Source organism: Manacus vitellinus, unplaced genomic scaffold (assembly GCF_001715985.3).
Source record: "Manacus vitellinus isolate BGI_N305 unplaced genomic scaffold, ASM171598v3 ctg7180002433928_pilon, whole genome shotgun sequence".
In the NCBI taxonomy this organism is placed as follows: domain Eukaryota; kingdom Metazoa; phylum Chordata; class Aves; order Passeriformes; family Pipridae; genus Manacus; species Manacus vitellinus.
In genome coordinates this window covers 1,552-15,354 of record NW_021938533.1, presented here as the reverse complement: position 1 = coordinate 15,354, position 13,803 = coordinate 1,552, and the positions used below count along the sequence as shown (strand labels likewise).

The window sequence follows — 13,803 nt, the reverse complement described above, 5'->3', positions numbered from 1 at the left end:
TCCCCAAATATCCAATTCTTTTTGTCCCAGTTCCTCCTAATCTCCCCCAGACTTTCATCTAGGTGGGCTCAGCTCTGTGATGCCACTGTGCAACCTCATGGAATCAAGGGGCCATTGTGGCACTGCAGGGCCTCATGGAAACCAAGAAACACAGGGACACTGTGAAATCTTGTGGAACCAAAGGACCATTTAATATTTGGGGCCTCATGGAACTAAAGGAACCCTGAAACCTTTTGGAACCTCATGGAGCCAGGGAGCCATTGTGTCACTGTGGTGCCTCATGGAAACAAAGGAAACCTGGGACACAGTGGAACCTCATAAAATCAAGGAGCCACTGTGACACTACAGGGCCTTTTTGGAGCCAAATGGGCCTTGGGACACTGGGGAACCCTATGGAATCAAGGGGCCCTTGTGACACTGGGGAAACTCGTGGAAAAATGGAACGTAGAGACACTGTGCAACTTCATGGAATCACGGGGTCATTCTGACAGTGAGGACAGCACATGGACTGAAGGGACCACTGTGACACTACAGGGCATTCTGGAGCCAAAGGAACCTTGGGACACTGTGCAGCCTCATGGAATCAAGGGCCCATTTTGACACTTCAGGCCCTCATGGAAACAAGAGAAAATCCAGGCTTGTCCAGGTCCTGAGGGTGATTCAGAAGGGATGCAGCAGTGATTTCTCCCTACAGACCCACCACTCCAGTGGTCTCTCCCTGCAGTCCATGGGTGTCCTGAGCATTTTCCCCGGTGCCTCCCTGCCCTGAAGGTTTCTGGCCCTCAGGCTGGAGCTGAGGGGGTTGGGCAGGTGCCTGAGGAGGGGGTAGAACAAGGGCTGTGTCCAACTGTGCCAGGAGGGCTGTGCTGGGCAAGGATGAGGAGGCTGCAGAAAACAGTGGCACTGGGGAGGGGAGAGGAGCAGCTGGAGAGACCTTGTGCCTGCCCACGCTGGGCAGGAGCTGCCCCAGGATGGCAGCTCTGAAGCACTCCCAGGATGTCCCTGTGAACAGGAGGGGAAGACTGGATCTGAAAATGGAACCTGGAAAGCAGAGAGCAGGAGTGTCATGGTGACACTGCAGGAGAGTTGCAGCCCTGGAGCAAGGTGACAGAAGAAGTGACCCAGTCCATGCAGTGGCCTCAGAAGATCCCAGAGCATCCTGGAGATGCTGGAAGGGAGTCCAGCTCTGCTTCACAAGTTCCCAGGGCCTGTCCCTGCCTGTGCTCCAAGGGCTTCCACCCCCCAGGACTATGCTCAGAGAGCACTCAGGCCTTACCCCGAGAAAAAGGCTCAGGAGGACAGTGTGGAAGTGGTAAGAGAGCAGCTCTGCAAAGACCAAGCCCTGCTGCTCCCTGGCAGTGCTGCTGGGCTGGGATTATTGTCCCCTTCCCGTTTGCAAATACACCCTGTCCTGCAGTGTGCTGTCCTTTAGGAACATCTGAGAAGAACGGTCTTGGACAAAGAAGGCACTGCAGGTCCTTTATTTTGTTTAAATCCTCAGAGAGAACAATACATCTTTTTTACAGCTCTGGGTAAAATTCAGTGGGTAGACACTAAATTAGAAGGTAAATTCAAAATAATATTTCATTGTAGAGAAAATTATTGCAAGAAGAACCTGATGACCTCCACGAAAACCTGAGCAGGAAGACTGGGCCATTTAGGAGTCTCATTCTGAATGCTACACACCAGAAAACAGGCACTTTATTGCTCTTGAAAAGCATCCAGTCATCATTTTCCTCAGGGCATCCTTGAGCTCCTGGTTCCTCAGGCTGTAGATGAAGGGGTTCAGTGCTGGAGGTACCACTGAATACAGAACTGAAAGGGCCAGATCCAGGGATGGGGAGGAGATGGAGGGGGGTTTCAGGTAGGAAAATGCTGCAGTGCTGAGGAACAGGGAGACCACGGCCAGGTGAGGGAGGCACGTGGAAAAGGCTTTGTGCCGTCCCTGCTGAGAGGGGATCCTCAGCACAGCCCTGAAGATCTGCACATAGGAGAAAACAATGAAAATGAAACAAACAAACACTAAACAGACACTAACCACAATGAGCCCAAGTTCCCTGAGGTAGCCTGAGTGTGAGCAGGAGAGTTTGTGGATGGCAGGGATTTCACAGAAGAACTGGCCCAGGGCATTGCCCTGGCACAGGGGCAGGGAAAATGTATTGGCTGTGTGCAGCAGAGCATTGAGAAAGCCAGTGGCCCAGGCAGCTGCTGCCATGTGGGCACAAGCTCTGCTGCCCAGGAGGGTCCCGTAGTGCAGGGGTTTGCAGATGGCAACGTAGCGGTCGTAGCACATGATGGTGAGGAGGGAAAACTCCACTCCAAGGAAGAATACAAAGAAAAAGAGCTGTGCAGCACATCCCATGTAGGAGATGGTTGTGGTGTCCCAGAGGGAATTGTGCATGGCTTTGGGGACAGTGGTGCAGATGCAGCCCAGGTCTGTGAGGGAGAGGTTGAGCAGGAAGAAGCCCATGGGGGTGTGCAGGTGGTGGTCACAGGCTACGGCGCTGAGGATGAGGCCGTTGGCCAGGAGGGCAGCCAGGGAGATGGCCAGGAAGAGCCAGAAGTGCAGGAGCTGCAGCTCCCGCCTGTCTGCCAATGCCAGGAGGAGGAACTGGGCCATGGAGCTGCTGTTGGGCATTTACTGCTTCTTAGCACAGGGACTATTCAAAAAAGGAAAAGACAGGGAACAGTTAAGACAGACTTCTGTAAAAAAGCAACTCCATTTCTAAAAGAAATCCATGTGTCAAATGTCACCAAATGCACTGCAAAGGACTCAGGTTTGCTCTGCTTAATGGGACATGGAACTTTTTTGGTAGAGCTCTCACACACACAAGGAATGTCAGATGTAACAGACCTTGAATACAAAAGTTCCATCTCTCCTCTAATAACTCAGTAGAGCTGAGGCTGCAGAGCAGAAGCTTAGTCTGAGATTAAAATAATAGTACCCGTGTTTTCCATTTTTGCCATCACACCAGGGAAAGTTCTTTTCCACTGCAGGAATCCTCATTTCTATGGCCCAGCACACAGTGCCCAGCAGAGCTGCAGGGAAGGGCCCCCAGAGCCACCTGAACGCTCCCTCCCCCAGGCCTTGCTCTGTCTCAGTCAGCACCCAGACAGCCCAGAGTATAACACTGAAAGAACTGGTTCATTCTCTTTAAGGTACCCCCTGTCTGTCTGTGCCTCTTGCAAATACCTTCTGGGAAATTTCCTGCTTTGATCTGGAGCTGTGACCAGCCCTCATCCCTGCAACCCACTGTGGAGATCAGAAGGACTCTGCCCTGCTCTGCCCTCCCAGGAGTTGTTCCTTCCCCACAGCCCTTCTCCCCCAGCCCCGTGGCAGCTCCTTGGCCGGGCTGAGAGCTGACCCTGGCAGGCAGCAGAGTCCCTGCCCCAGCACACAGAGCCCTGGGGGCAGGACCCTGCTCTGCCCCACAGCCCTGGGCACCCCTGGCTGCACCCCCACCTTCCCACCCCACAGCCAGCCCTGGCACAGGGAACCTTCTTGCCCTGGGCCTCTGATGGGGCAGCAGCAAGTCCTGCTCTGCAGCAGCTTCTCCTGCTGCACCCCAGCAAATCCAGCAGAGCCATCCTGACAGCTCCTGCCACTGCTGCCATTTGGCAGCTGGGAGAGGCACTTGCAGGAACTCACCTGCACTGCTCTGCAGCCACAGCCTGACCGTGGCAAAGGGCTGGCAAGGTTCCTGCCCTGAGCAGCTCTGCCCTGTCCTCCCACCCCAGGATCCCTTGAACCTCCTGCTCCCTTCTCCTCTCTGCCCTTGCTGCCTGCAGCTCCTGCCCTGCTCTGCCATGTGGCCACTTCCCCTGCACTGCAGCAACTGGGAGAGTCCTGCTGAAAGATCCTGGAAGCTGTGGGATGTGCCAGCTTTAGGAGATGCCTCCAGGAAGGCAAGTTGAACTTTCCTACAGCCAGAGAATTCTTCCTTCAAATCCTGGGAAGGTTTCTTGCCTAGTGAGAGCTCAGTCACCTCCCAGCCCAGGCTGCCTCTCATCTCTCTGTCCTTTCTCTCCTGTGCCCTGGGTGCTGCAGGCAGTGCCCTCAGCCCTGCTGGGCTGTGCAGAGGAGCTGCTCACCAGCAGAGCTGTCTCTTTGAAGCTCTTCTTGCTTGCCAGGAGCTCCCTGTGTGCCAGGAGCCCGGCCCAGCTCAGCAGCACAGCAACAGCCCCAGGCATTTCATGACCCTCAGGGGGGTTTGATGTTGTTTACATGAGACTCAGTCCCTGAGAGGAAGTTCAAAGAACTTCTCAAGAACTCAAAATGAGTTTGAAAGACTGAAGTTTCTTGTACTGTTAATGGGTCCCACTGAGGGAAAGGAGTGAGAAAGTGTCCCCAGATTCCAGTTGGAACAGAAAACTGCAGACAGTGATGACAACGATGGACAAGCAAGGGAAAGGTGGCTCTGATGCTGAAGAAACCTTGACTTGTTTCCTTAATCCAGAGGACCAAGCCCTGACCCCCAGCCCCTGGGAAGGCAGATGCTGTCCCTGCCTCATTCCTCAGGGCTCTTCCTGGGGCACTGGGATGTGGGATGTGCAATGCCAAGGGCAGGCCCATGGGGTGGCACCTGCCAGGCTGCTGAGCAGGGACAAGGAGGCCATGAGGCCCCAGGGCTGCAAGGGGCCCTCCCCTCCTCCTGGCCTCAGGGGCACAGACAGCAGCCATGGCCAAAGGCCTGCAGAAGGTGGCTCTGGCAGGGCCTTTCAGCTTCTCCCCCTCCCTGTCTCCTCTCCAGCCCAGGCTGTCCTACGGTGTCCATGCCCTGCCCCTTTCCCTGCAGGCTGTCGTCATCCCCCCGGCTGCCCCACCTGGCTGGCACCTTCCTGCACTGACATCTCTGCGTCCTCCCTGGCTCTTCCTGCACACACAAAGCCTTGGCCTCATCCACACTCCTCCTGGGTGACATATTGCACCACAACACTGACCTCAGAGGGAAATTTCTTACTTCTTGTCACCAGTCTAGACCACCCCAGCTGCCCTTGGTGGCACTAGTTCTTTATTGAGCTGTTTTCTGACAGGAAGAAAAGCTCCTCCAGCTCTGACACCCCTTCCAGACCTCTCAGGCTACTCCTCTACTGTTCTCCACTGACCCCTGAGTCCTCAGCCTCTATATACGGGTCATGGGCTTGAGGCCCCAAATTCCTTCCTGGGACATCTCTGGGACTTCTCCAAGGTTTTGGAAGATGACAATAGAGTGCTCTTATCCCAGAAACACAGAATGACACTTTTTTCCAAGGGTTGTCTTGGCAGAATGAGGCACAATATCTTTAAACTTTCTGGCACAAGGGAGCTCTGAGCTCTGGGTACGGAGGGAGCTCCAAGTGCCAACCACTGGAGTGGGAGCTACAAATCATCAGGGCTGGTGTTCTTTGGAGGGCCAGACACTGGTGAGAGTGGGGTGTGTGTGCACATGGAAGGACTTGAAGGGCACAATGAACTGTCTCAAAACACTGTCAAAGCAGGAAAATCCCATAAGGCGCCACAACACATAAGCACTGGTGGCAAACAGGAAGGCCTTTAATTCCAAGGCCTAAAGGGAGGTGAAGCTTTGGAAGTAGCCCCCAGGACAGAATTGCACTGTGCAGACTGTGGGAAAGAGCAGACAGCCCCAACAGGAAGCCAGGGCTGGTAAGGCAGGTCTGGGGAGCCCATCCAGACAAAGATTCCACCTGCAGACTGGAAGCACACCGGGCAAAACTCCCACCGTGGCAAACTGTGGGAAAGGAAGCAAGTCCTTGTCCACGTGCCAGCCCAAGCTGTGGGAACAGCATCTACCCCCCTGAATACCCGGGGCTTGGGCTGTATAAAAGTGATAGCCCAGAAGCACAACTTGGGGACCCTCCACCGAGCAGAGCAGGGGGAAGAAGGACCGGTGGGAGCCTCAGGGATCTACATGGGGTGATACATTTACTTCATCTCTGTCTCTCTCTCACTGTCTTCCCACCACCCCCTTCTTCTCTCTCTCTCTTTCTATTTCTTTCTCTCCCTCCTATTTACTGTTACATCAAACCCGGACTGCTGACTTTGGCACATGGTCTCCTTTGCAGCTGAATTGGGGCAGAGGTGTCTTTTCATAATGGGAACCTGACAGTATCCATGAGGTTTTACAGTGTGGGAATGGCCACTGGATTCCATCAGGTTCCACAGAGTCACAGGGTTCATTTGGCTTCCTAAGGCTCTGCAGTGTGATAATGGGCCCTTGATTCCATGAGTTTGCAAAATGTCTCAGGACTCCTTTGGTTCTAGGAGGCCCCACATATCACAGTGGCCCCTTGGTTCCATGAGATTCCACAGTGTCCCAGGAATCCTTTGGTTCCATGAGGCCTTGTAGTGTCATAATGGCCTGTTGGTTCCATGAAGTTCCGCAGTGTCCCAGCATTCCTTTGATTTCACGAGGCCCTGGAGCATCACAATGACTCCTTGATTCCATGAGATTCCACAGTCTCCCAGGGTTACTTTGGTTTCATGAGGCCTTGCAGTGTTGCAATGGCCTCTTAATTCCATGAGTTTTCACATTGTCACAATGCTCCCTTGATTCCATGAGGTTCCACAGTGTCCCAGGGTTCCTTTGGCTCCAGAAGGCCCTGCAGTGTCACAATGGCCCCTTTACTCCAGGAGGTTCCACAGTGTCCTTGCTGGAACACACAGGGCTGTGATGTTGTCACCCCTGCAGAGCTGCCTCCAGCTCTGGGCTCCAGCACAGGAAGGACATGGACCTGCTGGAGCGAGTCCAGAGGGGACCACCAAGGGGATCAGAGGGATGGAGCAGCTCTGCTGTGAGGAAAGGCTGAGAGAATTGGGATTGTTCAGGCTGGAGAAGAGAAGGCTTTGGGGTGACCTAATTGTGGCCTTCCAGTGCCTGAACGATTCAACAGGAAAGATGGAGAGAGATTACTTACAAGGTCCTGGAGTGACAGGATAAGGGGAATGGCTTCAGATTGACAGAGGGCAGGGTTAGATGGGATATTGGGAAGAAATTCTTGACTGTGAGGGTAGTGAGATCCTGGCACAGGTTGCCCTGAGAAGTTCTGGATGCTCCATCCCTGGAAGTGTTCATGGCCAGGTTGGATGAGGTTCTGAGCAACCTGGTCTAGTGGAAGGTGTCCCTGCCCATGGCAGGGGGTTGGACTGAAATGCTCTTTAAGGTCCCTTCCCACCCAAACCATTCCATGATTCTGGGACTGGTGGGGGATGTGGTGGTTGGAGCCAACGGGCACAGAGACCCCAAAATGCTGGAGTTTTCCATTCTGGGTGGAGGAAGGAGGGGGCAGCAGAACTGACACCTTGGACACCTGGCAGGCAGACTTTGGCCTGTTTGGGAGGATGATGGATGGAGTCCCTTGGGAGTCAGTCCTGGAGAACAAAAGAGTCCAGGAAGGCTGTAGGTGCTTTAAGAAGGAATCTCAAAGCTCCAGGAGCTGTGCCCATGTGCCCTAAGACAAGCCAGTGGATCAGGCCCAGCCAGCTTGGGGTTGGGAAAGGCAGGTCCTGCCTGACCAACCTCATCTCCTTCTCTGACAAAGGACCCGCTCAGCAGCTGAGGGAAAGGCTGGGATGTGTCTCAGTTGGGCTCAGCTGGCCTACTTGGGTCCTCTGCCAGGCTCTTGCCCTCAGCTAAGGAGGGAATGTCCCAGTGTTGGTGCTGTGCTCAGCAGTGGCCAAAACACTGGGGTGTTCTCAACCCCCTTCCAGCTGCCAATGCCAAGCCCAGCCCTGGGAGGGCTGCTGTGGGGAACTGAACTGCAGCTCAGCCAGACCCAACCCAAATATCTATGGCACATATTCTATAGAATCCATCCTTAGGTGTTGTATGATAGATCTATAGGATATTACACATAATAAGCAATAATAAGGCAAGTGTCCTCCTTAGGGACACCCCCCCAAACTCCTGCCTGGGTTTGTTCCCTGGGGGTCTCTGCAGCAGCAAGCACAGCCCCACACTGACTGCTCTGGGCTGTGCAGGCATTTGTGGTTCTGACACACCCCCCCAGCCTTGGGATGGATCTGGATGTCACTGGCTGTGATGTCACAGGGGAGATGTGATGTCATAGGATGGATGTGATGTCATAGAGGAGCCTTGATGTCCCAACAAGGATGTGATATCACATTGGAGATGTGATGTCACAGCAAGGAGGTGATGTCACAGGGGAGATGTGATGGCACAGGGGAGATGTGATGTCATAGGGGAGATATGATGTCATGGGGAGACGTGATGTCACAGGAAGGACGTGATGTCACAGGGAGGTATGATGTCATAGGGGAGCTGTGATGTCATGGGGAGCATGTGATGTCAGAGGGGAGGATGTGAGGTCACAAACGAGCACAGGATGTCACAGGCATGATATGATATCACAGGAGAGATGTGATGTCACAGGAAGGCTGTGATGTCATAGGGATGATATGATATCACAGGAGAGGTGTGATGTCATATGATGGATGTGACGTCTATTGAGAAGCCTTTATGTCACAACAAGGATGTGATGTCATAGGGGAGCTGTGAAGTCATGGGGAAGGTGTGATGTCACGGCGAAGGTGTGATGTCACAGAGGAGCTGTCATGTTATTGGGAGGTGTGATGTCATAGAGGAGATGTCATGTCATAGGAAGGATGTGATGTCATAGATGAGATGTGATGTCACGGGAACAGTGGGATGTCACAGGGGAGGGAGGGCATGACATCAAAGGGATGATATGATATCACAGGAGAGATGTGATGTCATATGATGGATGTGACCTCATAGGGGAGATGTGATGTCACAATGGAGGTGTGATGTCATAGGGGAGATGTGATGTCACAGGGATGATATGATATCACAGGAGAGATGTGATGTCATATGATGGATGTGATGTCATAGAGGAGCCTTGATATCACAAAAATGATGTGATGTCACATGGATGATGTGATGTCACAGGGGAGGACGTGATGTCACAGAGATTATATGATATTACAGGAGAGGCGTGATGTCATATTGTGGATGTGACATCATAGAGGATGATATGATGTCATAGGGGAGCTGTGATGTCACAGGGGAGGATGTGACATCACAGGGATGATATGGTTTTACAGGAGAGATGTGTTGTCATATGATGGATGTGATGTCATATGGGAGGTGTGATGTTATAGGGGAAGTGTGATGTCACAGGAAGGATGTGATGTCACGAGGAATATGTGATGTCATAGAGCAGTGACACATCCCCCCCCAACCTTGCTCCAGCTAAAGCCATGGAATTTGTCTTTGTTTCCCTTGGGTTCAAGGTCAGGTTGTTTCATTTCCAGGGATGTCTAGAGATGAGTTAAGGGGAGCTCAGACCTTTTGGTGAGGAAGGACTTGTTTACTCTGGAGCATTTGAACTCAGCCTTTGTTCCTGGTTTCTTCCCACTCTTTCAGAGCAGTTCATTTCCCAGGGGGAAGGCTCTGACTCCCAAGCACAGTCAGGTTCTCCTGAGCTCAGGAGGTTTCACTGGTCTCATTTTTCTCTGATATTAATTCTGTGCCAAATTCTTGCTTCCTGGGTCAGTGAAATGTTAGAAGAGAGAGAATCTCACCTGGATCTTGGACAGAACACTTATAGACTTCTTTATTCTATTGAATTCTTCCCTTATAGTTCTGGATGACAGGACACCCCTGTGGAAAGTCCTTTTTCTGGTTTTCAGGACTTAAAAGAGATGCTTTTCTGATGTGGGTATTTTTTGTAGTGTTATTGATTCAACTGTGAGGGTTGAATTGAGTGTTCCTTGCACCTTTAAAAAGTGCAACCCCTTTAATCTATTTTTTTAAACCCCACGCATTAGATGTCATTCATTTGGATCTTTTCCTGAAAAACTGAGATCCTTTGATCTGCTATAAACTACAAGTAAAGTGGGAAGAGTTTTTCTGAGGTTTTTCTCCAACAGCAGGCTCAGGGAAAGAAGGCCCTCAGATACTTTGGGGGAGCTGTGGAGAGCTGAGCAGGAAGGCTCAGGAAAAGAACAAAACCATCACTGTGCACAAATCTGGAAAGATGAAGGAGCTTCGGGAAGCCCTTCACGTCTGCAAAGGGTTTAGTCTTTTTTAACAGCTTACAGGAGATGGTGGCTCTGAGCCTCCTCCCCTTCCAATTCAGCTTTTGGCACAGTTGTTTGCAATCTCTGAAGTGTTGAAGGACACGGTGAACCAGATCTAGGAGTTTGTTTTCTGCCTCTTTCGGTTGTTCCTGTGTTGTGCAGAGCCCTTGCTTGTTGGAGTGCTGGTGTCTGTTCCTGGCAGCAATGACAAGGCGAGTGCAGGAACAAGGAGGTTCTGGTACAAACCACTTGTCTGAAGGAAACAATGTCTTTTAGGACTGTCCCGGTACCTGAGGCACCTGCTGTTCAGATCTGCAGCAGACCTGCTGGTGGGCTACAGTAGGACCTGTGAGCAGGATGGAGAGAAAAACACCCATGACAAATGGCAAAAGAGAGGCCTCGTCCACTTCTCCTCACCAATTGGGGCCCCACTGGGGCAGGCTGGGCAGGACTGGCATGGAATGATGTGACAGGGTTGTCACTGTGTCACTGTCTGTCAGGCTGAACCTCTGGGTCTGCATTTTCCAGCCCACTGACAGCTGAGGGAAGCAGTGAGAAGTGGCAAAGCTGCAAATTGCAAGTCAGCCCCAGCAGGACCTGCATTTAAAAATGTCCTTCTGACATTTTCCTTGCCAGCAGCAGTAAGTTGCTTGGCTGGGAAGAGGGATAAAAACACCTTTGGTCTGTGTAAAATTCGGGTTAGGAAACTTGCAGGTCCTCCTTGGCTTTTTATTAGAAGCAATGAAAAATGTTGAGCTGCTGTGTTGTCAATCTCATTGTAAATGTGCAAGTTCATTTTTGAGCTGAATCAAATGGTGATGTAATTACATAGTTCTCCTAATTATCGAGTAATTATATACTTCTTCTAATTGCCGAGTAATCACTCTGCTATAACTAGAATTTAATGTTACAGCTAATTGTATAATTACTGTATATTAATATTGTTATCCAGGCAACTTGGAATAGAGTGTTATCCTTTTAATTCATATTGTGTTACTCAAAACTGTCTTTTTAAAATATAGTATAGTTAGTTATTGGAAGAAAGATTAATAATGGAATAAAAATATCAGCAGAGGAATAAAAATATCAGCAGAGGAAACACATGTTTTCCTTCCAGGTTCAGGTGGATGAAAATAAAAATATTAACATGTTAAAACTGTACTGTAGATAGAAAAACTTTAATGTTCTCATGAATTTGTCACATGGTTAACTTCAAGAACTAGAGAATGAAAACAGTTGTATAGTTAACATATTGTGAAGGTGAGAGGTGTATCATGTACTTCATTTTTTCCTGTGAATGGTGGTGTGTTCTATCAGGGACAGCTGATCTAGTCCAAGAATAGAGAGAGACTCAGCTGCATTTTGGAACCTGTTTTAGAATAGAAGCTGAAAGTGCTGACAAGGAGCACTTACTGGATAGACAGAGAATTTGTTTAATAACAGTAATATAAGCCATTGGCAATATATTGAGCCAGAACCCACCAAGTTCTTTAGTTGTAAGAAAGTCAGTTCCAATGTGCTGATTTACAGTGACTGAGGCTCCAAACCCCTCTGGCTGTTCTCTTCATAACAATTGGAAATGAGAGAATTGAGCAAATACACCCTGAGCACTGTGAGTGTTTTGTTCTGTGGTTTTGTTTTGGTTTGTTTTTTGTCAAGAAAGCTTTTCCATATCTAGCTGGTGTAGGTGTGTCCCTTTTGCATTCCCTTTTCATGGCCATTCACTTGGACAGAAGTTTTGTTTGATCAAAGAGCAGAGGAAGACAGGCTGCTGCTCAGATGGGAGCAGGAAGGTGAGGTTCAGTCATCACCTGCAGGGAACAGAAAAGGATTCCCAAGTCATACCAAGAGAGATGAAGGTTGTGGTGGCTGCTGATTCTGTGCTGCATTGCAGAGTTGTCTCTGGGGGGTTCTTGGTGCTGACTCAGTAACTCGGTGCTGACTCATCTACAGAGCAGAGCCTCAAAGAATTGGTTTGTATTTCCTGTGTGAAACAGAAAAGGGAAGATACTCTGAAAAAAGAATGGCCTGAGCAGTGAAGGGCTTCTTTAGGCTCTCATGTGCTCTGTGTGTGATTTGCACAGCACAGGAATGTTCAGCAGTGACAGATGTGAGATTTTGCTTTGGACTCTTTAGCACCTGCCCTTTCCTGTCTGCTTGTTTGCCTCTGGAATAGTGCATTGGCTCTGCCTATGGAATACTGCACTGCCTCTGGAATAGTGCATTGGCTCTGCCTCTGGAATAGTGCATTGGCTCTGCCTATGGAATAGTGCATTGGCTCTGCCTCTGGAATAGTGCATTGGCTCTGCTTATGGAATACTGCACTGCCTCTGCCTATGGAATACTGCACTGCCTATGGAATACTGCACTGCCTATGGAATCCTGCACTGCCTCTGCCTATGGCTTGGGCTTGTTCCCAGCAGCCAACATTGACCCTACGGACCTGTAGCTGCTGCTGTTGGTTCAATCCCTACAGGAGATGGTTCCTGCAGCCAGGGGATCTCAGCCAATGTTAGTTTAGGCAGCAACACCTCTGGGACTGGATGTTGGACCCCATCACAGGATCCCTGATCTAATCATGCAAACAAGTGGGAATCCTATCATACAACTTATATTTGCATCTGAAAGAATTTGTTCCTGCAAGTGGATCACTGAAGCCAAGAGGCCCCCTTAGAGGAATGAACAAACACAGCAAACTGATGTTAGGTCAGAATTAATTAGGAGAAAAGATCGAACCTGGATATATGAGATTTTTCCCTGTGAGACAGATTTGGTTTTCCATTTTGCTCAGTATTACACTGAGAGTCACATCATAAAACTTTTTTGAAAGATTTCCTTTATGTCAAATTTCAGTCCTTTGGATACATCAGTTGTTATTCTCTCTTCTCCTCCTCCTTTTTCTTTCTCTCTCTTCTCTCTTTTCTTTCTCTCTCTCTCTCTCTCTTCTCTCTTCTCTCCCTCTCTATTTTCTCTTCTTTTCTTCTTTCCTTTTTTCACCAGGATTCTTTTCCAATGGGATTCTTTCTGTTCCATGTCTTCTGTTTCTTTTTCATTTTTCTTCTCTTACATTCTCTTATGTCACTTCATGTGAATTTAAAAACGAAAAGAAAAATTAAACGTAGTTTTTTTAAAAAAAAGCTCATTGTGAAAAAAATCACAATGTGAAAAAAATCACATTTAAAAATATTCCAAATTCTCAAACACTTGCATGATATCTATCTAACTTCAGAATAATATAATCTCTGATTTTGATGAAGAGCATAAAGCACTTGAGTAAAGTGGAAAGGTTTGAAGGTTTGAGCCACTTGGCACAGCTGAGGAAGCTTTGAAGTTCCTCTGCTTGCCATGAACTCTGTGTTCCTCCAGCAGAGTTCTGTCACCCTGTGACATTTTCATCACCTTTACATATTAGGAAAAAAGAAAAAAAGCTGAAGTGGGGGAAAATGAAGGTTCTTTTAAGATCTTGCTGAGGCTGAAATGTAGAGGGAATCAAATCACTGCTTTGTTCCCATCTTTAGCTGGGGACAAAACCAGAGATGATCTTTCTTAAACATGACAACCATAAAAGTGCTTTTGCTTTATTGCTGGTTCCATTTACAGTTAAAAATTACTCTGTGGGATTTTTCTCTGTAGTTTCGAAAAAAAAAATCTGAAATCGAGTTTTAAAAATTTGAACTTTTATATCTGAATTCTTGAAACCCTTTGCATAATTAAAATATTTTTCCTTCCTATAGCTTGTTTCC

At 49.3% G+C, this 13,803-nt stretch overlaps 1 protein-coding gene across 1 annotated transcript; it reads right to left on the bottom strand.

Annotated features, from left to right (window-relative positions):
• Positions 1-1,678: 1,678 nt before the first annotated feature.
• On the bottom strand, positions 1,679-2,638 carry LOC115307274 (olfactory receptor 14J1-like). The gene has a single exon (XM_029958606.1). It carries the CDS (start codon positions 2,636-2,638, stop codon positions 1,679-1,681), a length of 960 nt encoding a protein of 319 aa, XP_029814466.1.
• Positions 2,639-13,803: the final 11,165 nt, after the last annotated feature.

What these genes read in the sequence shown, in the direction of transcription:
- LOC115307274 (XM_029958606.1), bottom strand. Translation starts at nt 2,638, where the DNA reads ATGCCCAACAGCAGCTCCATGGCCCAGTTCCTCCTCCTGGCATTGGCA.